This window comes from Syngnathoides biaculeatus, chromosome 4, assembly GCF_019802595.1.
Source record: "Syngnathoides biaculeatus isolate LvHL_M chromosome 4, ASM1980259v1, whole genome shotgun sequence".
NCBI classification, from domain to species: Eukaryota; Metazoa; Chordata; class Actinopteri; order Syngnathiformes; family Syngnathidae; genus Syngnathoides; species Syngnathoides biaculeatus.
The window spans coordinates 28,557,908-28,581,469 of record NC_084643.1 but is presented as its reverse complement, the minus strand read 5'-3'; the positions used below and the strand labels follow the sequence as shown (position 1 = coordinate 28,581,469).

The window sequence follows — 23,562 nt, the reverse complement described above, 5'->3', positions numbered from 1 at the left end:
CATAACATTTAGACCTGGAGTGTTTCCTTCTTGAGCATCTGCTCATCTCGTTCAGGCCTGAAAACTGATCGTCTTGGCCCTGATGTCTGAACATGTATCTGCTCCAACCTGAGGCAAGTTTCATGTCTTACTGTGAAATTTGAACCTTTTCAGGTTTGTGTCATGTGAAGAATTTGTGGTTGAACAGGTGGCTGTTCATCTCAGACTAAACACGTTGACCACTTCCCTTGTTTGTATGAGATCTGACAAAACTACACAGCCGCTCCTGTGTTTAGAAATGTCTTCCGGCAAGTTGTCATATCTTATTTGCCCATTAAATCACTTGCTTTCCCACAATGACAATAATCTCCAATTGTATTACTCATCATAATCATTATCTCTGGCTTGCAAGAATTGAAAAATGGAAATCCGCAGTTAGAATTTTCACCATCACACATTCGGAAGGCTTACATCGGAGCAAGGGCACTGTAAGGGGGAGAAGAGTGGTGATTATTTTCAGGGTCCATAGAAACTAGTATTTATTTGCAGTCTTGAAATCGTAGGACCCAAAGTCATATTTTTCATGTGGCCCCAATCTTTCCCCTGAATAAGAGAAGTTTGAATCTTTTTCAAAAGCCCATAAGTACATCGGTAACAGTCTTATTCTAAATTTGTATCTTTTCTCTTGGACACACTGGTTATGTTTTTTTTTTTTTTTTTTTTTCTGGATAATTATTTGACTCTTTTGTCCAATGAAATTGCTCTCTCTTGGCAGTGCCATGTCAATCTGTATTAAGTACTGTAGGTCATTCAAATCAATAGTGCTGGCTAATGTAATTAAACTGTTTTAGCAATAGTTTTGTCTTCACAGGCCAATGTGTTGGTCCTTCTTGACGTCAACATTTTTTTTCCATACTCTTGATTGTTTGGACTGTAAAACTTCCTAAAGCCAACTCTGATGAGAAAACACAATACAGAGGGATCCTTAGATATGTTCTTTGAGATCAACTAACTCTTCTATGAATTCAAAAGATGGGTAACCTTGACAGTATTCACTTGTTTTGATTTAGTGTGTGTGTGTGTGTGTGTGTGTGTGTGTGTGTGTGTGTGTGTGTGTGTAACCCATTGATATACATTTTCTGCCTCCACTGCACTCACATTGGGAAGATAATCAGACGGTACATCTGATTTCTAGGCCACATCTCATTTAAATCTGATATGCGATTCAATTTTTTTGCCCCTCTTACAATTACTTTATGTACAGTATATCCAAAATGGGCTACATAGGAGGAAGAAAAAAGGAAGTCGGTCACTTGGAACAGGTGTCAATGCAGCCCTAGCCCTAAGAAGTTTCTAGTAACTTTCCTACTGTGCTTACCAAAAATCATCATAGGGGAAAATGCACAAGAAAACATGTCTGCACCTCTTATCAGAATCCTTTTTATTGGCCAAGTATGTAAACAGCACACAAGGAATAGATTACTTGCAGTTTTAGGAGGCTGATGCAAACTGGCTGACACTCTCTCGGTTTCACCAACACGCGCGCACGCACACACACACACACGCACACTTGTAGAATCTGATATAGCAGGTCTGGGTGCAGTGTGGCAAGTTCAACTAAGCGCCGTCATGATCTTAGTCACTGTTTGCCCTTGTGGTTCTTCTCCCACATGGAAATGTGAAACTGACTCACCACATGCTACGTAGTTTGGTTTGCCACTTTCAGCCCATTTGGACATATTTAGTCTCTTTTATGACACGAGTACTTTAGGGAGATTGATGTAAAATCAACTGCACAGTTTTTGTTCAGGAAATGCCTGCTCAGTCTGAAGAAATTCAAATGTAATGTGATGCATCTGTCAAAATCAAGGACAAACAAGAAAAGGCATCAATCCATCAACACTTTGAGAGAGCGTTGGCCGCACACTTCTAAGGACTGGGATTCAAATCCTTGCCCCACCTTTATGGAGTTTGCATTTTCTCCCGTGTCTGCGTGTGTTTTCTCCAGGTGGGCACTCCGGTTTCCTCCCACGTCCCAAAAACATGCATTCATTGGAAACTCTAAATTGCCCTCAGGTGTGGTTGTAAGTGCGACTGTTGTCTGCCTCCATGTGCCCTGCGATTGGCTGGCAACCAGTTCAGGGTGTACCCCGCCTCCTGCCCGTTGACAGCTTGGATAGGCTCCAGCACTCCCGCAATCCTTGTGAGAATGAGCAGCCCACAAAATGGATGGATGGATATGCTGTTCTCTCTGTCATTGACAGGGGTCACACAGACTCATTCACACCTATGGGCAGTGTTCAGATGGATTTTTTTCAATGGGGGAGAAAGTATTAGACACCTGCATGGGCTAACTCCACACAGCAAGCTCTGAGCAGGGGTTCAAATTCAGAGCCTTAGATTAATTAATTAATTCAGGCTGATGTGCTTGCTGTATCCGCCACAATGTCGCCTCATTACTGACAGTGTTTTAAAGTATCTAAAGTCCAATAATAGATTTGTTTCGGAAAACATGATACGTTTTTTACGAAAATTGCTTTACACATGCAGACTTATGAGTGGTAAACTGAAGCGCTCCATTATACTGTACCTTTGAAGAGTTTTTCACAATTTTCTCCCTGATTGTTGAGTGGGGCTTAAACATTGCCTACTACTAAACTACTGCCTATCTGTAATAGTCGCCCATTCCCCAGTACGTATATAAGAACTTGAGCAGCCCAGTGCCATGCGTACAGGACCGGTTGGCAGTCACATTATCTCCCCTCCAATCAGTGTGTTGGCTTGTGTGCTTATTTAATAATTATAGTCCAGTTAAATGTTCAGTTTTGAAGATGAGCCTCCTTACATGAATTGACGTCAGGTATAATTGTTTTTCGTGCATGTATAAACTGGAATCTACAATCGTGAAATTTGATTGTTCCCCAGTTGAATGGTTTCAGGGCATTCAGCAGACATGCCCACAGCATTTCAGTGTGGAGATAATAATAGCTTCATTTTTACACCATCTCTAATCCTCATTTTATATTTGCACCTTTTTTTTTTTTTTTAATTCAAATTTGGCAGCATTGTTAACAGTGTTCTCCTCTGGTCTGTCAAAATTGGAGGACATATTTATTTTTGCTTTACCAGATGTTTAAAATGACCATTGACTGACTTGCCTTTGTCTATCTCCCTGTCCCTCACATTATTACATCACTTTCATTTTAGCATCAATAATTCATATCAGCATTATTCCAATTTATGAACCTAGGGCTACTTAATGCTAATGCATTTTCAGCATGAGTCACATTAAGCCGAAACTTATTTCCTTATTTTTATTGCCCATTACATTATTCCTGATGCAATGATCAGTTGTGCAGCTGGGAGATAACGTGCCGCATGTCCGGACTCAAAATCACACGCAAAAATTGTGCACGCTATCTTGACATAATGTCGTGACCTCTGTTCGCTGGTGGCTTAGCTTGGATGATGCTCCATCCCAGAGAGCCTCTTCCCACTTGACCATTGACCTTACTTGGATACTTTAAGCTTTACGTGGTGCAACGATGCCAGTAAATGACATGCAGTCGCGCCGACTCTTGTATGCCAGTTGTTTGAACGGGCTGCAGTGCATGCAGCAGTAGAGCAGATATAACCGGACACCAGTATAGATTTTTCCATCACTCTATTTTTGGACACCTACTGTGCATAGATATGCTTGTGTGCAGCACATTGACTATTGCCACATATCTCTAAAATTAGCGTTACCCCCCCCCAAAAAAAAAAAAAAAAATCTTCCAAAGGGATTACTGTACAAGGTTCCTGCCTGGCTCTCAAAATCCCAATCTAAAACACTCCCCTCAAAGCTTTGCTAGCTCAAATTAAAAGTGCATTTACCACTGGGGCATTCATTGTTCTCTCAAGTCTTCTCTTTGGGGAATGCCTCTATTTTTTGTTTGCTGATCTGCAATACAATGTGAGGAAGAAACAACATGGGGGATAAACAACACGCTATGAGGCTATTTGGAGTTAAAACAAAGCAGTAACTTCCTGCAAAGCCTCAGCTCGATGTAATGTGATTTTGTCCATCTGCGTCGCTATGTGATTTTTGCTTTTACACTCCCTCTCGTTCCCTCCCTTTCTTTCTCTCCTCGCTATTTCTGAATGTGTGAGCAACGTCTAAATAGAGGCAGACACACGCCGCATGACCGAATGATAGATTTTTAGCACAACGGAATGAGGCTAAATATAATTTACTGGATATAGAGCAACACAAGTGGTCCATAACCTTCCGGGCAGACCCAAAATTAAAGAAAACGATGACGACAAATAGATGAAATAGTTCAGCTGCAGTTTTGAAAGAAGCCTGTCAAAGTGTAATTTATGACTGAAGAACTCTCATGGCATTTGCTTGCAGGGGTGTTTATTTTAGAACAGTTTAAACGGCAATTGGAGGTAGGGCCTGTCCCTAGGAGCATATATTACTCCTTTTGGGAACATGTTAAGATTATGAAGGCAATATTTTGCGCCTGTATGTTAAACGTTCTTCTTTCATCTAATATCTAACAAACCCGTTTTTATGAAAGTCAAACACCCCTGAAGTGATTAACTGATGCGGCAGTGACTATTAAAATGTTTAACTTTTTAAGTGATGTATGAGAAACCTCACGGTTTAAACTATGTAATATTGAGTTATATAATACAGCACTTTGGACCCTGACGTGGTTCTCCTCTTAGGTTCATTCGGACATTCCAAAGCAGTTTCTGATTGTGGTTTTAAAATGGCCCCAAGGGCAACACTTCATCCACTTTAAAAAAAAACAGTGGAAAGAGGTTTCAGGTATAAGAATAACAACGGCTCAGAGCGATTTCCAAGAATTCGGTGTTTTTCCTGTGTGCTTGGAATGCGAGCGTGATGTTGAGTGCTCACCATGCGACCACTCAAAGAAGTGACAAAAGAAGGCAATACAGCATCAAAGAAGCTTTTTTTTCTTCCCTTTTTAGCAATGAAAAACAAAACCAAGAGCTTGGCAGTGATAAGTATATTTGTGTCATTTCCTTAGGTTACTGGAACAGATCGTGTTTAACTTTAGTGATCCTACTGTAACCTGTAAAATATCATACAAATATGCGAACAATAACCATGGTGCAAACAAAATCATCATTTTAGGTCGTCCAGAGTGGAAATGCAGGCCTCCTGTGCTACATGCAGGTAGGATGTGCGTGTGTTAATGTACGAGAAGAACAGCTCGTCTGAACCAGACTGAAGTTCATAGCTGTTTGACTTGGCGTCTGTCTTTGTTTGATTAGGCCCTTTCTGGAATCCTGACTGACCTGCACTGACGACACACAAATCTCACTCCTCAATATCAGCTTTACTATGATATACTGTGTATTATATGATAGACTGCTTTGTAAGGTCAACACCCAATCAAAAATTAATATGAAAGCTACTATAAACAATGATGGGTAATACACTAATGTGGAGCAGCACTAATCCAAAATGGCATTTTTTTTTTTAATGATAAAATACATTGGTAATAGGAAAGTTTCCTGCCCTATTGTTTAGAACCCTACATACAACCATAGACTTTCAAAAGCATAGCGAACCATTTGACTCTAATGACTCCATTTATCCTCGCTGACCTTATCCTGTTTGCTGTCTTGTGTTAATCTCAGTCCAAAGTTTACAAAGTGACAGAGGCTGCAGTGTCTGCAAACCTCCACTGTCACCAGTATTTCTACAGGTAGCGGTGAAGTGTCAAATTCTAAAAAGAGGGGGGGTTACCCTGACACAAGATAAATGATCTTACATTATTGTCAATCACTCAGGAATCTTCCACTGTCAGCCATGTTTATCACTCTATAGTACAACTACCAAGCACTAGTCACACTAGTTCTAGGATATTATTCTGATTTACTTTTACCTGGTGAACGTTTTTTTTTTTTTAATCACATATTAATTTGATTTTTATGTGAAAAATGCTAAATGAAATAGGAAAGGACCATTGTGAGCAGAAACCCTCATCCCTTTCTGACGACCTTGGTAGCCTACTTCTAAATTCACTGACCAAAATGATCATTTGAAATAAATAGCAGCATGGTGGCGCAGCTGTAGTGTTCTGAAGACTGGGGTTCATAACCCGGCCCCGCCTTGGTGGGGTTTTACATGTTCTCTCCATGTCTGTGTGGGATTTCTTTGGGCACTCTGGTTTGCTCCCACATCTCAAAAACATGCATTTATTGGACACACTAAATTGCCCTTTTTGGAAATATTTGGCAGTGTTACTCCAAATCTTGTCGCCAATTTTGTTTTCGCAAACATTTCACAAGATCTATACAACCGCACATCTAAAACTGTGCTGGAATTGTACTAAAACTCTTATCTTTGTATTCTTGGACAGGAAGCAGTTAAACAGAGACACTGTACCAACATCAACTTCACATCCCGCTCTTCCTCATTTCCTCCTGTTCCATTATTACCTCCTCATCAAGTCCTTGCCCCAGGAACCACTTAACATTCCTGACATTTCCTTCCATCACAGCCAATCATCACCCTGATTGTCCATCCTTGTCTCGACAGTTCCCACGAGTGCTTGGAATTATTGGAAATGTTTACATTTTTTTTTACTTTTTCAATGGTTGGCAAAAATATTTTGGATCAAGTTCTGAAGCTCCTTTCGTTGCTTTGCATCTTGTTCTGTAATCAGGTTTCATTCACTTTTTATTGGTTCCTTGCTGTGTTTGCTTGTGCATGTATTCTCCTTTTCTTGTCCTTTTTTGATATGCTTTTATTTTTTGTAACCAAGTGACTTTTACCTCCACTTTAAGTACATTTTAATTATTCCCGCTGCACTCTAGGCTTTTATTGCCCCACCCTTCCCTTTTTACTCACCACAATGACAAACGGCCCAAAAATGTATTTTTTTTTTAATCCTCCATATGGTTAAGTTTTTAATCTGTGTTACTTGCAGTCTCCACTTGTGTTGGAGGCCATTTAGGCATTTTGACAACTCGTAACAACTCAATTTAAAAGAAAAAAGTATGCAGGAAGCACTTTCCTGTGGCACACTTTACTCATGGGCCTGCAATGTGATAAATGTGTTTTTCTCAAGCAGGAAACAAGCATCTCCTCACAACAAAGAATCAAATCCGAACAAATGGTCCTTTCAGGAGCTCACTGACACTTACTGCACCCTGTTTTTTTTTTTTTTTTTTGGTGTGTCTAGAATAAGATAACGCGGCGATATATCTTCATTAAGTTATAATGAGGAAACAACATCTGGCTACACACAAGATAGGACAATCTACAGATAACATAACAAGTCACCAAAAGTATCTTCTCTTCTGCTACTTTCTCCCAGGCCTTATCGAGCCTCCAATGTTTTTCCACTTAAACTCGCACTCATCACCAATTGCCAAATAGGCCAGCCGTTACAAAACACTTTGCTTCCTGCCAGCGTGGCCAGTCTGAAATGTACCTCTCCCAGCAACTCAATGTTGGTGTTTGTGTTTGAGAGAGATTAAGAGGAAAGGATAGAGATTCTGACATTGCAACAGATGTGCATATTTTTGGAATGCCAGTATCAATGTTTCCCACAAGATCACATCTTTTGTGTTGCCCTTCACTCATTTCACTCATAATCTTGAACTCTGACCCTCTTGGCCAGGGGAAGACATTGAAATTCCAGTGTCTTCTGTCTAAAAACTACAACACTCATACACATGTACTAGCAGAACAAAGGGGCAAATTATCTCAAACTACAGCAACACAAACTACAAAACATTACGTGGAACATGTTGGCGATAAGTTTTGTAGTTTGCGTTATTCTGTGTATTAGAATTTAATCCTTGATACTGTTATCACTAACACGGTGCTGGGACTGTTTTGAAGACCTGCTGCAGCTCTGACCTACTTGTGTCAGTGCACAAGGTTCGTATACATGTACACATTTTTCTTCTCCTCATTCAGTGCGTGCGTGGAGAGTGTCTTTTATTTGGAAACGTGTATTCTGAGAAGTTGACTGTTTGGACAACTTTCAGACTACTGCAGGCCAATTGGGTATGGAATCAATGGAGGCAATGACATGAGTTGAGATGAGAGTGAAGTGGTCCATTTGTATCCGGAGCTCCTCTATGCTTTATTAGTTGATTTTCGGCCAGTTGGTGGAAAAGGTCTCAGATGGCAGTACATCAAGTGTATAAAGAGCACTCATTAAATTCCTGCATGGGCCCCCAAAATACTAACAATCAGGGTTTCTAGCTCCCTTCCCAAGCAGCATCGAAGTGATCTATGTGGAGCCCCTTCACTCTGTGTGTCCAGTTCTGCATGTCGGCTATACAGTATACAGTGCAACTGATGAGGTCGAATCCATTTTGGGATTCTGGTCAACTTCCAATTTGGAAACTGTGTTCTTTAGCAAATGGGAGAAGTATCAATAAATACTTCCAGGGTCAACATGTCTGTATAATAACAGATTTACTAATTGTGCAGGTTGTGTTTTAAGCAGTGATGCTTGGACACCACTTTTTTTCTCACCCAGTACATGTGCAGGTATTTACATTTACACTCTCCAATTCCAAGTATCGATACTTGATGATGCCATTTCGTCTTGTCATCGTGATGGTTTTATTCTCATTAAATATTCTTCAGAGAAACACAAACTTTTCCTGAGCATGGAATATATTTCACTCAAATATAACATTTTAATAAGTAAGTAACAACTCATCATTATTGACATTTTAACATCCAACTACATCTTTGTCTCTCCACACATTTAACTAGAATATACAGTAGTAACACAAGGTATTTTTAAATAGTTTTAAAATGAAACTTGTTGCAGGACAACCAAAGTGGACCATTGTAAAGTAGTATCATAGTATTTGAGCATTTTATTAAGTGCATGCACATTTGGATATTATCTTAGTCATGCCAGTGCATCACCGGTTTTAAGGATTTAATATTTTCAGTTTTAATACTATATGCTGGCAGTCTTAAAATCTAAAAATGTGTTAAAGCAAAAAAGCTTGACAAACACAAAAAAAATGTATAGTCGTTTCACCAAAATAAGAAAAAAAAATACTTTGTGTAAAGAGTTGTGAACAACTTCATTTAAATTACCACATGCTGGTCACTGCTGCCAAAAATGTTCTGAGGTTGTGCCTGGAGGGATTTTATACATTCACCTAATCGAAAGGACACACCTTGTTGAAGACTTGAGCTCGACGGGAGCAAACTCCCCGCACGGAGCATAAAAGAGGCAGAAAGTTCAAAATCGCATGTGCGCATTCCACTGTTTTTGTAGCGCCGTGGCTGAAAAGGCCAGATGTCCCATCGGACTGGGCTGCTTGATAGTTTTCTCACAAGTGTCCAAACAAAGGGGGGCAGACTCTTAACATTTCTAAGCCCTTGCAATGGCAGCGGTCTGGAAGCCCTACTTTATCCCATGGCATTCCACACCATCTTTCATGCTGCTTCTTTCTGCCCGTGCCAGCCGGGTCAGGGGGGGCTCTGTTTTCTCAGGCCGCCAAAGACCAAACTGGTCACATCTAAAAAACAAAACACACACACAAAAACGCTTTCATTCTGTTCATTGTGAGCCACATTTAGTTGGGGTGGTGGTGGTTGGTGCTTGTTGAGTGATAACAGCAGCAAAATTGTGGGTGTTTAACCCTTTCACGAGGAAATGTGAGGATTTCTAAACACCCACTTCCACCATTGTTGTGATAAAGTGTGGGTGTTGAAATATTTTTAAGGGAAAAGAGAGTGTTGAAACATACAAGGCTCTGACACACCTAGCTGGGTGTCCTATCCAGTTCAGATAATAAAATAAAAACATGCTTCTATTTTCCATCCATCCATTTTCTTAGTTGCTTATCCTCACAATGGTCGCGGGTGTGCTGGAGACTATCCCAGCTGTCAATGGACAGGAGGTGGGGTACACCCTGAACTGGTTGCCAGACAATCGAAGGACACATAGAGACAAACAGCCGCAGTCACAATCACACCTAGGGGCAATTTAGAATGTCCAATTAATGTTGCATGTTTATGGGATGTGGGAGGAAACCGGAGTGCCTGGAGAAAACCCACACAGGCAAACTCCACACAGGCGGGGCCGGGGTTGAACCCTCTGCCTCAGAACTGTGAAGCCAACACTTTCCAGCTGATCCACCATGCCTCCTTCTATTTTCCTAAATAAAAACAGGGAATTCTAGAAATGGAGAACAACTTTGGCACCAACCAATTTTTTTTTTTTTTAATTTCCCTTCTTCTTCTTCTTTTCCTTTGGGCTTGTCCTGTTAGGGGTCGCCACAGCGTGTCATCTTTTTCCATCTAAGCCTATCTCGTGCATCTTCCTCTCTAGCACCCACTGTCCTCATGTGGTCCCTCACAGCATCCATCAACCTTTTCTTTGGTCTTCCTCTTGCTCTTTTGCCTGCCAGCTCCATCATCAGCACCCTTCTACCAATATACTCACTCTCTCTCCTCTGAACATGTCCAAACCAACAAAGTCTGCTCTTTCTAACCTTGTCTCCAAAACAGCCAACCTTGCCTGTCCCTCTAATGAGCTCATTTCTAATCCTATCCAACCTGTTCACTCCGAGCAAGAACCTCAACATCTTCATTTCTGCTACCTCAAGTTCTGCTTTCTGTTGTTTCTTCAGTGGCACCGTCTCCAATCCGTACATCATGGCCAGCCTCACCACTGTTTATAAACTTTGCCCTTCATCCCAGCGGAGACTCTTCTGTCACATAGGACATCAGATGCCTTCCGCCAACTGTTCCACCCCGCTTGGACCCGTTTCTTCACTTCTTTACCACACTCTGTATTGCTCTGTATTGTTGACCCCAAGTATTTGAAGTCATCCACCTTCGCTATCTCTTCTCCCTGGAGCTTCACTCCTCCTCCTCCGCCCCTCACATTCATGCACATATATTCAGTTTTACTTTGGCTAATCTTCATTCCTCTCCTTTCCAGTGTATGCCTCCATCTTGGTAATTGTTCCTCCGCCTGATCCCTGCTTTCACTGCTGATCACAATATCATCTGCGAACATCAGAGTCCAAGGGGATTCGAGTCTAACGTCATCTGTCAGTCTATCCATTACTCCCGCAAACAGGAAAGGGCTCAGCGCGGATCCCTGATGCACTCCCACCTCCACCTTAAATTCTTCTGACACACCTACAGCACATCTCACCGCTGTTCTGCTGCCCTCATACATGTCCTGTACTATTCTAACATATTTCTCCGCCACACCAGACTTGCGCATGCACTACCACAGTTCCTCTCTTGGTACTCTGTCATAGGCTTTCTTTAGGTCTACAAAGACACAATGTAGCTCCTTCTGACCTCTGTACTTTTTCATGAGCATCCTCAAGGCAAATAATGCATCTGTGGTACACTTTCTAGGCATGAAACCATGCTGTTGCTCACAGATATTTACTTCTGTCCTGAGTCTAGCCTCCACTACTCTTTCCCATAACTTCAGTGTGTGGCTCATCATCTTTATTCCTCTATAGTTCCCACAGCTCTGAACATCCCCCTTCTTTTTTAAATTGCCCATTTTTTTTTTTTTTTATAATTCTTTGTTCACAACGAAAGCAGGTAGCATATAGATCTTTTACATCCATCCATCTTCTGAGCTGCTTATACTCACGAGGGTAGCTCTTTTACAATTAAATACTAAAATTAAACTTTGTCTGAATACTAATTGAATTTTAGTATTAGTCAAACTACAGTAAGTGTTGCAAATCAGTGCTAGTGTTTTTTTTCCTCTTCTCAAGCATATATGCTAGTTATATTAGCTGCTATGCTAACAGTCAAGAAGAAACTTAGCCTTAAAATAAAAGTGTCTTTCTGATCATTTGAGAAGCACTGTTCCATGAGTTTTAGTGACACTCAATTAAGATTATATCATTGAGAAAATGTGAAAAACAGAGGAGAGGACTTGCAGTCCTTGAGGTGTACCCATGCTCAAAGATAATCACTTCGTGATTTCTCCTGAGCCACAGGTCACATTTTCTCTCTCCGTCTAGATGGCTAAAAAGGTCTTCCTTAACAGTGTTGCGTGTGCTGAGAGACACTACTTCAGAGCAATTACAACAAAGACACCAACATAATCACTCTATAAATCTAGCTTCATGTTATATTTGAATTGCAAGATGGAGGAATAGGTGAAAAAAAACTTTAGGGGGTGCTCAAGAGGTATTTGGGATTTTAAAACTTTTACTACAGCCCTAGCTTTGTTGCAATTTCCCAAATATATTCCCACACAAAGTAGGACATGTAGCTGTATAATTATTTAAAATGTAAGATGAAGAATAAAGGGAGACGTTGGATGTGGAAATGGACTTGTGAATGATATAATAATCAATTGGTAGTGTCTGTAGTATTTTTTTCATTTTTTTATTGAGGGGGGGTGCTGTCTCATGAGCTGGAGCAGGCATCATTAACAGGTCAAATATAGAATTTCACTCTTGGCTCTGAGCCCACCTGCAAGAAGCAGATATTTGCAGTTCAGTTTATGGCACAGTCAAACACATTCCTGGTACTGTGCCCTTGAACAATGTGTTGACATCATTTCCGTGTGAGGGAGTAGATTGTGTCCTTTGTTTTCAGAGCTCAGTACCAGCACATGCCAGTAGATGTCCGTCTTCAGTCTTTCACAGCACAGGGGGTCACAATGTTTCAGTTGAACATTGAGAGGAATTTCACCGCAAATTCCATCACAAAATAAAGTGACTGACAACTACCTTGGGGCAAGGGGGGGTTGGGTGAGGTGGGCTTGGGAAACCTGTCTGAACAAAGCAACCTGCATCATGTACTTTAAATATAAAAATGCCCCCCCGCCCCACTTCATTACATTGTATTGACTTTTACTACCATACTGTATGACTGAATAGCAGGACAAGCAGGCTGGGAAAATTCCGAGTTTTATAATACCCAATTCCAGTGATGTGACGTTATTTAATATTTATTTTTGCTAATATTCTGTCATTTGAAAATTTTACACCTGGAACACATTCAAGAAAGCTGAGACGGTCACATGTTTACCACTGTGTTACATCACTTTTCCTAGTAAAGGACACAAGTGTGTTGGAACTGAGGATATCGATTGTTAAATCTTTGTAGGTGGAATTCTTCCCCATTCATGCTGCATAAACACTCCAACTTAAAGTTCCTCAGCAGTCTGGGGTCTTTTTTGTGCTTCAAAACACGCCACACATTTTCAATCTTAGACAGGTCTGGATCCCTGGCAGGCCAATCTAGCACTGGCACTCTTTTATTACAAAGCCACACTGTTGTATAATGCATGCAGACTATGGCTTGGCATAGACTTGCTGAAATCAGCACGGACACTGCTTGGATGGCAGCACATATTGTTTCTAAATGTGGATGTACCTTTCAGCACTAATGGTACTGTCACAGATAGATATTCAAGTTACTAATACCATACACTTGAATTTTGCACTGATAACAATCTGGATGTTCCTTTTCCCTTTTGGCCCGGAGAACACTACGTCCATGAGTAATAAAAGTCATGAAATGTGAACTTGTCAGTCCAGAACATGCTTTTCCACTTCCACTTTGTTTCAGTCCATCTCAGATCTGAGTTCAGGCCCGGAGAAGTTGTTGGCATTTCTAGGTGGTATTGATTTTACGGCTTTCATTTTGCATAGTCGTTGACTGGTTATCGGAAGTGTTTCTGAGCCCATGTGGCAATATCCTTCACGCAATGATGGTGGTTTTTAATGCTGTCCCACTAGAGGGGTCAAAGGCAATCAACGACCTTGTTGTTTATCTTCATGGATTTCTCCAGATTCTCTGAATCCTTTGATTATATTACGGAGCATAGCTGATGAAATTCTCAAGTTCCTTGCAATTGTATGTTGAGAAACATTGTTCTTAGTCTATATGCTCGTGCAATTATTCCCAAAATGTTGAAACTTGCCCCATCCTTGCTTGTGAACAACTGAGCCTTTTGGGGATGCTCTTTTTATGCCACATGACACTCACTTGTTTCCAGTTAACCTGATCACCTATGGAAAGTTGCAAACAGATGTCTTTTGTTGTGGCTGTCACAGTTTTTGGGAAACGTGTTACAGGCATCACATTTCAAATGAGAGAATATGTGCAAAAAAAAAAAAAATCAAAAAGCTCAGTTTGAACATGAACTGTATGATAGAAATGATTTGCCAATCATTGCATTTTTATTTACTTCATTGGCATTGGGGTTTGTAACAGGTGCACACAAAAGATTAATAAATTTTAATTTGTGTGTTTTGTAGCTTACAATGATATGAAATATATATTTTAAAAATAAACCTGCGCTGAACAAAATCTTGCAGATATAATTTTTTGTCTAGCGTGTTTAGTTGTGCATGGTGAAAGATCACATTCAATCCAATGTGTTTATTTTTTTTCTGAGTGCACTTGAACGCCCCACAGCAGGAGTTGGGTGAGTAGTGCCGTGACGTCATTACACGGGGGCGTGTCCTTTGATGAAATCAGCTGGGGAAACAACAACAGAAAAAGGAGGTGGCTCAGACTGGAACCGAGTGTCTGGACCGGTAAATGTGTACATTGCAACCCATAAAAGTGTTATATCGGGTGTCTTTTATCACCAGTGGATGATTTAAAGTGAAACGAGGTTCGCGAGGCACTGAAAAGGCGGCCACGGGAAGCTGGAAAAGAGGGTGTGTGTGAGAGGGCAGAGGTCCTTTTTGTCCCCTTGCAGATCCATGTTCTTTGTGTCAAGTGGACCTTAACACGACCACCTATTTGTTCTTCCCCGCGTGTCCTTGCCTGGTTTGCGAGACCGGCACACCAGCAGAGTGGCATGTGGGTCAATTCTGGAACCGTCGGAAGGTAGGGAGCCCTTTCACCTTCTCCACAAAACAAAAACAACCACAGCCACATGCTCTCAATTCCATCCCACCGATTTCCTTCTTTTGCTCCTAAAAGTTGACACCATTCTTTTCGTGCTGTGCTGACTCCTTTTTGTGTGTATGTGCAGTTATACTTTATGCTGTGTTCATTTCGTCACTAATCCCCCACCCCCTCCCCCACGCGATGCCTCACGTTTTAATGTTTAATATGTTTACAGTGGTGGGATTATTGTTGCCCCGCCTTCTGTAACTAAGGTGTTACGTGTTTTAGTGCATTGGATGGGTTTGGCGTGTTATGCAAGATTTATTAGCTGCATCTTTCTGGGGATGATATCTACCTTGTATTTGCACGTGCTGCTCTTTCAATTTTGAACGTTTTTTTTTTTTTTTTTTTTTTTTTTTTTTTTTTTTTTTTTTTTTGCTCTTTGCACCCCCAAGATGTGTTTCTCCCAGAAAACATGAATGAGTCAGGTGCTTATGAATGGGAGAGGGTGCTTCATTCATTAAGTGTGATCTCAGGAGTGGGGTGCGCGCGCCCGCCCGGTTGTGATTTGACGATGACATCCGGTTTTCTGCAGGGAAATTGTGAATTTGACAGCAGGTCCGCGCCCACGCGCACCGGGGTAATGCTTATCCTGTGGCTGTGACGTCAGGTGAGGGTTTGTGTTACACAGGTGACACGGTGATGTCTGCAGGGCGTGAATCCTGAACTGAATCAAATGCATCTAATAAAACTGCAAGAACAAAACAACAGATTGTCCATCATATTCACATTAGGTTTTTGTGGAAATAGCGCATTCATATTTTGCAGTCTTTATCTTTTGACCTATGATAATATTTGCACATAATCTTATTTTTACGAGGAGTGGTCTTCTGTGAGAGATAATTAGGTGTGGCGTGGGATTGGTCTAAAAAGTATTCAATACACACAATGTATATTTATTCGTCTATCTATACCAATGACTTATCGTGATAGGCAGAACAATTGTTCTTTTTCCACTAGATGGCAGTTCACTTATGTAATAATATTATGACGTTCTTTATTTTTTTTTAGTTTGTTGCTGCGCTTTGAGATTTATTTACTAAAGAATGTGCCTCGCTCAGTAAAGGTTAGGATACACAAATAATGATGTCCAATACAAGAATCACAAATTCCATCCTTCTAAAACTAATGCTCATTTTTGGTGGACACTGTCGGTGTATTATTTTAATGTATTTAACAATATTTTCACTACAAGCCAGTAGGGTTTTTGTTTGCAGGGTCGAGGACAAGTGCTGCATAATATTGAGAAGTACTACATTCTTTCGGCTTGTCCCGTTAGGGGTCGCCACAGCACGTCATCTCAGATGAACGCTCCTATTTGTTTGGCACAGTTTTTATGGGGGATGCCCTTTCTGACACAACCCCAGAAACGAACTCACGACCCCTGGTTTACCAAACCAATGCTCTGACCACTGAGCTGTAGGGTCCCTTGCTGCATAATCTACCCACGATTGAGGCATGTCTGTTTGCTTTTTGAAAATACCAAAACTTTCCCACTGCCTGTATGGGTGAACTTCTTAATGCAGTCATGTGTAGCGCAATGCTCAGTGACACAAGTGTGTGAATGTCTTGAGCTGGCACAGACCAGCCACAACTCTGGATCCCTGCATTTAGATAACTGTGTGGATGTGCCCGTATCAATGTCAAAGTGGAAGGTAACCTATAAATAAATGGAGCGCATGTTTTATTTAATGCTAAAGTCATATTTTGAATGAACGTGCCTTGTTGGAGTAGGGATACATAGAGAGTGGTTTGGTAAGGGGAAAAACTAGCTCCCTCGTTAGCTTCTTTAATGCATTCTTAAGTGCCCGTGGAGCAACTGGCCAGTTAGGCGTCTTGTTTAAAATCGCTCTAGCTGTGAGTGTCTATGCTGGTCAGTCACAGGCCACATTTGTTGCCAGTTGGCCACCAACTGTCCCATTTACCCCAATATGGTAACCTCTGCTCCATGAGGCACTGTGTCTCAATTAAGTGCCAGCTGCATTGTCCATTTTTAATGACTAACATTCCAAAATGATCCTCACTAGGATGACAAGCACGTTGGAGCAATTATTTCAACAATTTCTGGACGAGAGGGAGGGTAACACTGAAATGGTCGCCAGCCAATCCCAAGGCACATGGAAACAAGCAACTATTGGCACTTGAATTCTCACCTACAGGCAATTTAATTTTCATTTAATCTACCCCACAGTTTTTGGGGATGTGAGAGGAAACCAGAGTACCCAGAGAAAACCCACACAGGGACGAGGAAAACATGCAAACTCCACACAGGTGGAGACAGGGATTTAAACCTTGGTCCTCCGAACTGTGGGGCAGATGTGCTAACCAGTTGTCCATCGTGCTGCCTGGTTTGGTCTCCATTCCATGTTATGGGTGCATGTGACGTTCATCAAAGACTCTCAATCAAAGATTCTCAAAGTATGCTACGGGTTCCACAAGTGGTACTGTATGCCGGCTTCCTCTAGCAGTATGCGAAATAATCACTGGATTATGAATTAAAAAAAAAAAAAAAAAAAACACTTCAAACATTAAATTAAGTGGTGTTACTGTTCGGTTGTCTTTAAATTTTAAAATATGAAGCATTTGCATTTTAATCATCAAGAACTGTTTATTTAGGTAGATTTTTTTTTATTTTTTTTTTTTGCTTGTGAATAAACTTGGTAAAGGTCTCATCAACAATATATGAAAATTCAGGAAGGTGGGGCACAACAAACACTCTGCGTGTTGATACTAAAAGTGCAATGGTAATATAGTTAACACAGCATTTTGTGCAACAGTTGTTGTAAAGAGGAACAAACTGAGAGGTGGCCAAGGAGTAGGTGGGAAACATGGTCAGTTAAGGACAAGAAAGGAGGGCATAAAGAGTAGCTTAGTATTGTTGCAGCAATGAGAGGAGAACACGAAGGTTGACACTGTCGTTCATTGAAATGTGTGCATTTTTCACAGCCGATTTTTTTTTAATTTTTTATTTATTTTTATTTTTGTGTGTGTGTGTGTGTGTGTATGCACACCAGCACCCTCAGCAGTGGGCGAGCCGATTATGGGTCGGCATGCAGGCTTGCATGTCTGTGTCATGTCTTTGAGGTCTACCGTCAGCCATCGGGTGAGCCAAGCAGAGGCTACAGACCCAATTATGTAAGCAGTCTGTGCCAGCTGTGCCTCTGGCACTCACTGTCTCTCACACCTAGATAACGCAAACAAAGGCTAGTAAAACACTCAACACCAAATTAAAAAGAATAGGTTATGTATGTGATAACACAGTTTCACCCATTTCCTTCAACAATGCTTCCAAATCAAAGTCAAGGTTGGGTCATTTCAAGAGTTTTATCATAATGTGAGGAGCTGTTGGGGTCATGACTTCCCAGACAAAAGGCACCAAAAATGGGGTGCATTTTGGGTTAAGGGCTTGCTTCCATGGATCCCAAAAGGTGTTACATAAGAGAAAGGCAGACAGAAAGGGGGAGGGGGTGCGGGAGTGCGTAGGCGATGGGTCTAATGCTGCTTCTTCATGGTCATTCACTAAGTTGTGAGGACTATAGATCGATTTATAAATCTATTTCGTTAGATGGATGTGAGGTAGCACATAGAGCATTAGAGTGAGAGAATAGCTTAATGTAAGAAAGAAGGAGGGGGAGTTTTAGTCTGTGGGAGAGGAGGTGTGGTTGAGTGGGCACAGCTGGGAATCAGCTAGATAAAGCTCAGCAGCAGCCAGATGAATGAAATGTCTGAACAAGTAGAAACGTAAGAGCCAAAAGATAACCAGGTAAGTGACAAAAAAGGCTGTTTCAACACATTTTGCACTCCCATTTGCACGTCGTATTAAAGATGCTGCAAAGTGAAAAGAAATGTCATCAAATAATTGAGCACACCACAGAGAGGAGTATTAACACCCCTGCCTAATGATTTTTAAGTGCTAATTATATTAAATGAGGCTTCAAAACCTTTGTGTCTGGAATATGTACCATTACTCGTTGCAGAAAAATCGTTGCTGCGACAACAAGGCGCTCGAAATCAGCACCATTGATGCACAAGGCTGGTTGTGAGGTAGAAAAAAAAAAAAAAGGCCTTCTACCTTCTCTCCGTGATGTGCGCACACTCATTGCTGACGAGGCACTAAACTATAATTTTGATGGATGAAACCTACTCTTCTGTGCAAAATTGTATAATGCAATTACAGAATATTGAAACTGTATCGTGTTTGTACGTTAACGTAGAACGTTAAACCATATATTTGTATTGAATGTAACAATTTGACATGCAATGCATTATTGCTGCTTGTTGATAAGAGTATTAAAATAAATGGTGTGCATGCAGTATCCCAACCACTCGAGGCACTATTTGTGATTACCCCTAATTTTGACATGTCTCCCTTGAAGCATCTCCACAGGCTCCTGTTTGTGCATTCAATATAACAGCAAAACGTTTGCGTTTCCCCAATTGGGTTCAGCCAAAAAGATTTTTCTTTGTGCTGTTCCTTCTCCTGCGTACATTCAGACAGTCATCTTTGCTACCGTGCAGGGGAGATGATTGGCAACACAGATCAAGTCTAGACAAATGTGTGCAGTTCACAATCGGTCATTGGCTAAAACTGAAACTTGAGCTTAGCAGCTTCTCTTTCCGTTGCTCTGAGCCGCACTGCTGCACCCTTATAACCGGGGAGCTTCTTCCGCAACTCGCCCTTTAAATAATTGTGGTAGCCTCCATAAGCTCCTTACAGTTCAAACACAGACCAGCTAGCAGGTGCTTTACATGTCAGTAATGTGTGAGGAGATAATTAGGTTATGGCTTATGACCGACACGTGACCCTGGCCGATGTAGGACCACAGATGGACTGGTCGCTCTGGATCCCTTTGACTGTGTGTCCACAGCAGCAGCTGCTCCTGCTTATATTGCTGCTTATCACTAACCAGCAGGCACTAAACATGCGCAAACTGCAGGCTTCCTGTCCTTGGGCCTTTTGTCACTCTTATTTCCTCTGTCCAAGAGCTAGGATAAGGGCTAAATTCTTACCATGCATGAACATGTTTGGTTATTGTTGGTTTTGCACTTTTGATCCCAGTGGCATTGGCGACTGATTGTAATTCTTGGTGACAGTCCTCTCCTCCTCCCTAAAACTCAAATACTCCCTCCCTGACTCGTCTCTATGAAAATCCCACTCTCACATCTGATTTTACATGGGAAGCACTGAATGGTAATAACATAACCTCAGGCTTTGGTGTTTTTTTTTTTCCTGTTTTGTTTTTTCTCCTTCTGAAATCATGTTTTAGTGTTACATCATCACAATCTGTACAGTCCTAAAGTCATCCTATTTTGCATTTTCATAATCTCGGTGGATGTTCGAGCGGAAATATTGATTACATTCTAGTATTCATGTCAAAGGGAGTTGACATGAGCTTGAGACTGTTTATCTTTCTCAAAGGGCACTTTCACACTGCTTAGAAAGCAAACTTCTCCGATGCTCGTCACTTTTTTTTCCCTCCAACATTTACCGCCTTGATCACATAACTCTCTTGTCCTCACAGCAATGTTTTTACAGACTGAGTTACTGCCTGAAGGCTGCCAAAATGCTGGATATCAAGAGTAGTACAAAAGGGTAAGCTAGATCCAGTCAAGGTACTCGGATGGGTCAACTGAGCATTGTCATTTCTGACTTACATAGAACCCTTTTCTCAAACATAACTGATATTGAAATAAACCATATTTTTTTGGGGGGGAGTGCAAGGCACAATGCAAGGTCATTATAACCTCAAGTAGAAACACAAGATGAGTGAGAGTTTGCCATTTAAGCTGTACCTTTGCAAAAGCATTACAGTATATTTTACCTCTTGATTGAATTGTAGTGTCCCATTTGTCCATTGTCATAATTTGTTACCTAATATGTATTCCTTTTAAGGATGAATGTGGTTATTACAGTGAGATTATTGGATAGGTTAGATTCATAGTTGTTCCTCCACCCACAATTCTACTAAAATTGTTTAGAAACGTGTCATAGTTGATCATCTTAAAAAAATGGTTTGAGATCTTAACGCATACCATATCTCTATATTTTCTTTCAATTTATGAGACATTTGCTCATCGGTCAAATGTCATTCAAAACAGAGTTAAAGGTTTCATTTAGCTGACACTATCCTTGGAAGCTGGTTGGTTCATTGTACAGGTTTTATGGCACATTCTCATGCATCAATGAGTTATAAAATGATAATGGTGGGAATACTTTGATTATTTAAAGCCATGCATTACCCTGGGGAACAATTTGGGGATAAAATATTAGATTTTTATGCCGATTAAAACTAAAATAGGCATGCTTATTCCAAAAAGTTTGACAAGTTTTTTTTTTTTTTTTTTTTTTTTTAACTCTTCAAATTTCACTGATTAGCTGTAGTAAGACTTTCCAGGTGATTACAATTGGATTCTCTTGAGGTTGTCAACAACTTGTTTGTGCGGTCGAAAGGGAGACAGTGTGGTGAGAAATGTGGGCAACTCCCAATAGATCAATACTAACTGCAAACAGAAAGCTGAATTGAGGATTTGTGCCATCCACTATCCTTTGAAAAACATGGCATAAAATAAACATTGCAGTCATTCCTGTTTGTTTCGTATTTCATTGTATGTCAGTATTTTTCAGTAGTTGTATTAAGCAAGTATGTATCTGTTAAATACAGTATTTATCATATCTTGAGAAAATTCAGATCTACAATTAAAAATCATATGCTAGAGGAAAAACTGAGATCAGTTTTGGATTCCACACCTAAAAATTTGTTAAAATAGGGTGTCACACCTAAATCGACAAAAATTTTGTTCCCCTGTTTTATTAGTTCTAAAGAGCTTCAACTACAATGAAAAATCTGTCCCACCGCCATCGTCATTTAGAGCGTGAAGATCACTGTAACCTCAAATTAGCCTGGGGGCTACATGTTAATAGAATGCAGATTACTGCATGTCTCCCTTACATGGAGTGTGTGTGTGTGTGTGTCACAGCCAGACAGGCATTAAGGAAAATTATTACTAATTCCCAACATTGCAAAGACACTTGTATTATTACCATATTTAATTCAGAGAATTGACTCGTTTCTCAAGCTCATATAGACAAAGGTCTTGCCTTCTGACCTGACTGATGTAATCAGTGTCGCTTTTTCATGTTAATGAGGATGTCTGTGGGGTGTTTCAGCACAGCAGCAGTTGTTGGTTAATAAGCAGGTTGGAGACGTGTGACGACATGATGTACAGATCAGGGCTCGTAGTGTCGCTCGTGTGTCTAGTGAATGGGTGCCATTTTTAGCTGATCGTATCAGTTGGTGCCGGACTAAAGACAACCACATCAATGGAATACCAAGCAGAGGCCTTTTATGAATGTTTCATAGGCTCTATTTCTGAGTCCACCGAGTGGTTCTTTGAAAAAAGTTTCAGGGATTTTTGGATCGGTAAAGCTGTGTGCGGGGGATGGTTATGCAATAGAAAAAATTGTACAAGGGCCCTGTGTGTAGAAATTTGGCATTCAAAATGTGCTTTGTGTTTGGGCAAATAAACAATGATAATGCTGTCTTGAGGAAAAAATAAATATATATTTCAACAGTGATGTTCAGTATGAACATAGAAAATCCATAGTGCTGTACATCTGATCTCCATTTGCCTATGCTGTTGACAAAGATGAATTTTGTTGATTATGTGGACTTGCCAATAAACTGAGTTTTCACACATTACTCAAACACACCCATTTTGTTTTGAGTGGAAACATCCTTATTGTCCAAGATTTTGAAAGCTCATCTCATACACAACTTTAGTTTCTTTTTTTAAGCATTCAAATATGACTAGTTGGTATGTCTGGGTCACAGTTCTGTGGAACCGGGTTCAAATCATCCTCGCCTATGTGGAGTTTACATGTTCTCCATGTACCTGCGTGGGTTTTCTCCTGGTACTCTGGTTTTCTCCCAAATTCCAAAAATATGTGGTACATAAATTGAAGACTCTAAATTGCCCACGGTCCGGAAGATGAATGAAAGAATGTTTACAAAGGTCTTCTCTGCAGCATGTCAAATGGAAAAGACTTATTTATTTTCACTTTACAGGGACTTAAAGTAATCATTTTGGGGGAAAAAAATATCGTGCACATCTTTGCTGAAACCTGCAGAGGCACGATGATCAGTCTTACATCCATGAAATGGGATTTCACAAGATTAAGATCCATCCATATTTTTAAAATGAACGGTAACTTGTTTACCAATTTTCCCATGTTTTCAAAGACGTCAAATGTCCATTCCTATGGATAAAACAAAAATATTCAAAACACCATGCAATACTACACCACAGATTACAAGCCAAATAACAAATTTATGGTTAATGAATTCCTCATTGACTGTAAGTCAATAAAGAGCATGATCAGTTTGAATAAATTGCTTACTATTGCTGTGTTGCTCTTTACCTAGCTTCAAGAAATCTATATTTTCACTTGTGTATCAAAAACAATTCTGAAACATGTGGTTGAGCATGCTCAAGGAAACTAGATATCCTGTTAGCTATGCAAGGTGAAAAAAAACTGCAAGTTCAGACGTCATCTCTTTCTCTGTCCTTCTCTGGGTGCTGTAACAGAAATAGCTCAGCAGTCCCTGCATGTGTTCTGTAGAGAAGTTGGCAGAGTCCTCCAAATTATGGTCAGTGACGCTCAGTGCCCTGAC

General features: G+C 40.6%; 1 protein-coding gene across 4 annotated transcripts in view; it reads left to right on the top strand.

The window, feature by feature from the left end:
- Positions 1-23,562, top strand: part of rhobtb4 (Rho related BTB domain containing 4) — a 61,687-nt gene that overhangs the window by 14,087 nt on the left and 24,038 nt on the right. The window contains exon 1 of one of the 4 annotated variants that reach the window (XM_061816757.1): positions 14,487-14,827. The exons of the other annotated variants lie outside the window; for them this stretch is intronic. Coding sequence (XP_061672741.1) covers positions 14,799-14,827 — 29 coding nt within the window. The 5' untranslated portion in view covers positions 14,487-14,798. Of the gene's footprint in view, positions 1-14,486; positions 14,828-23,562 lie in introns of those variants that run through there. 4 annotated transcript variants of the gene reach the window in all.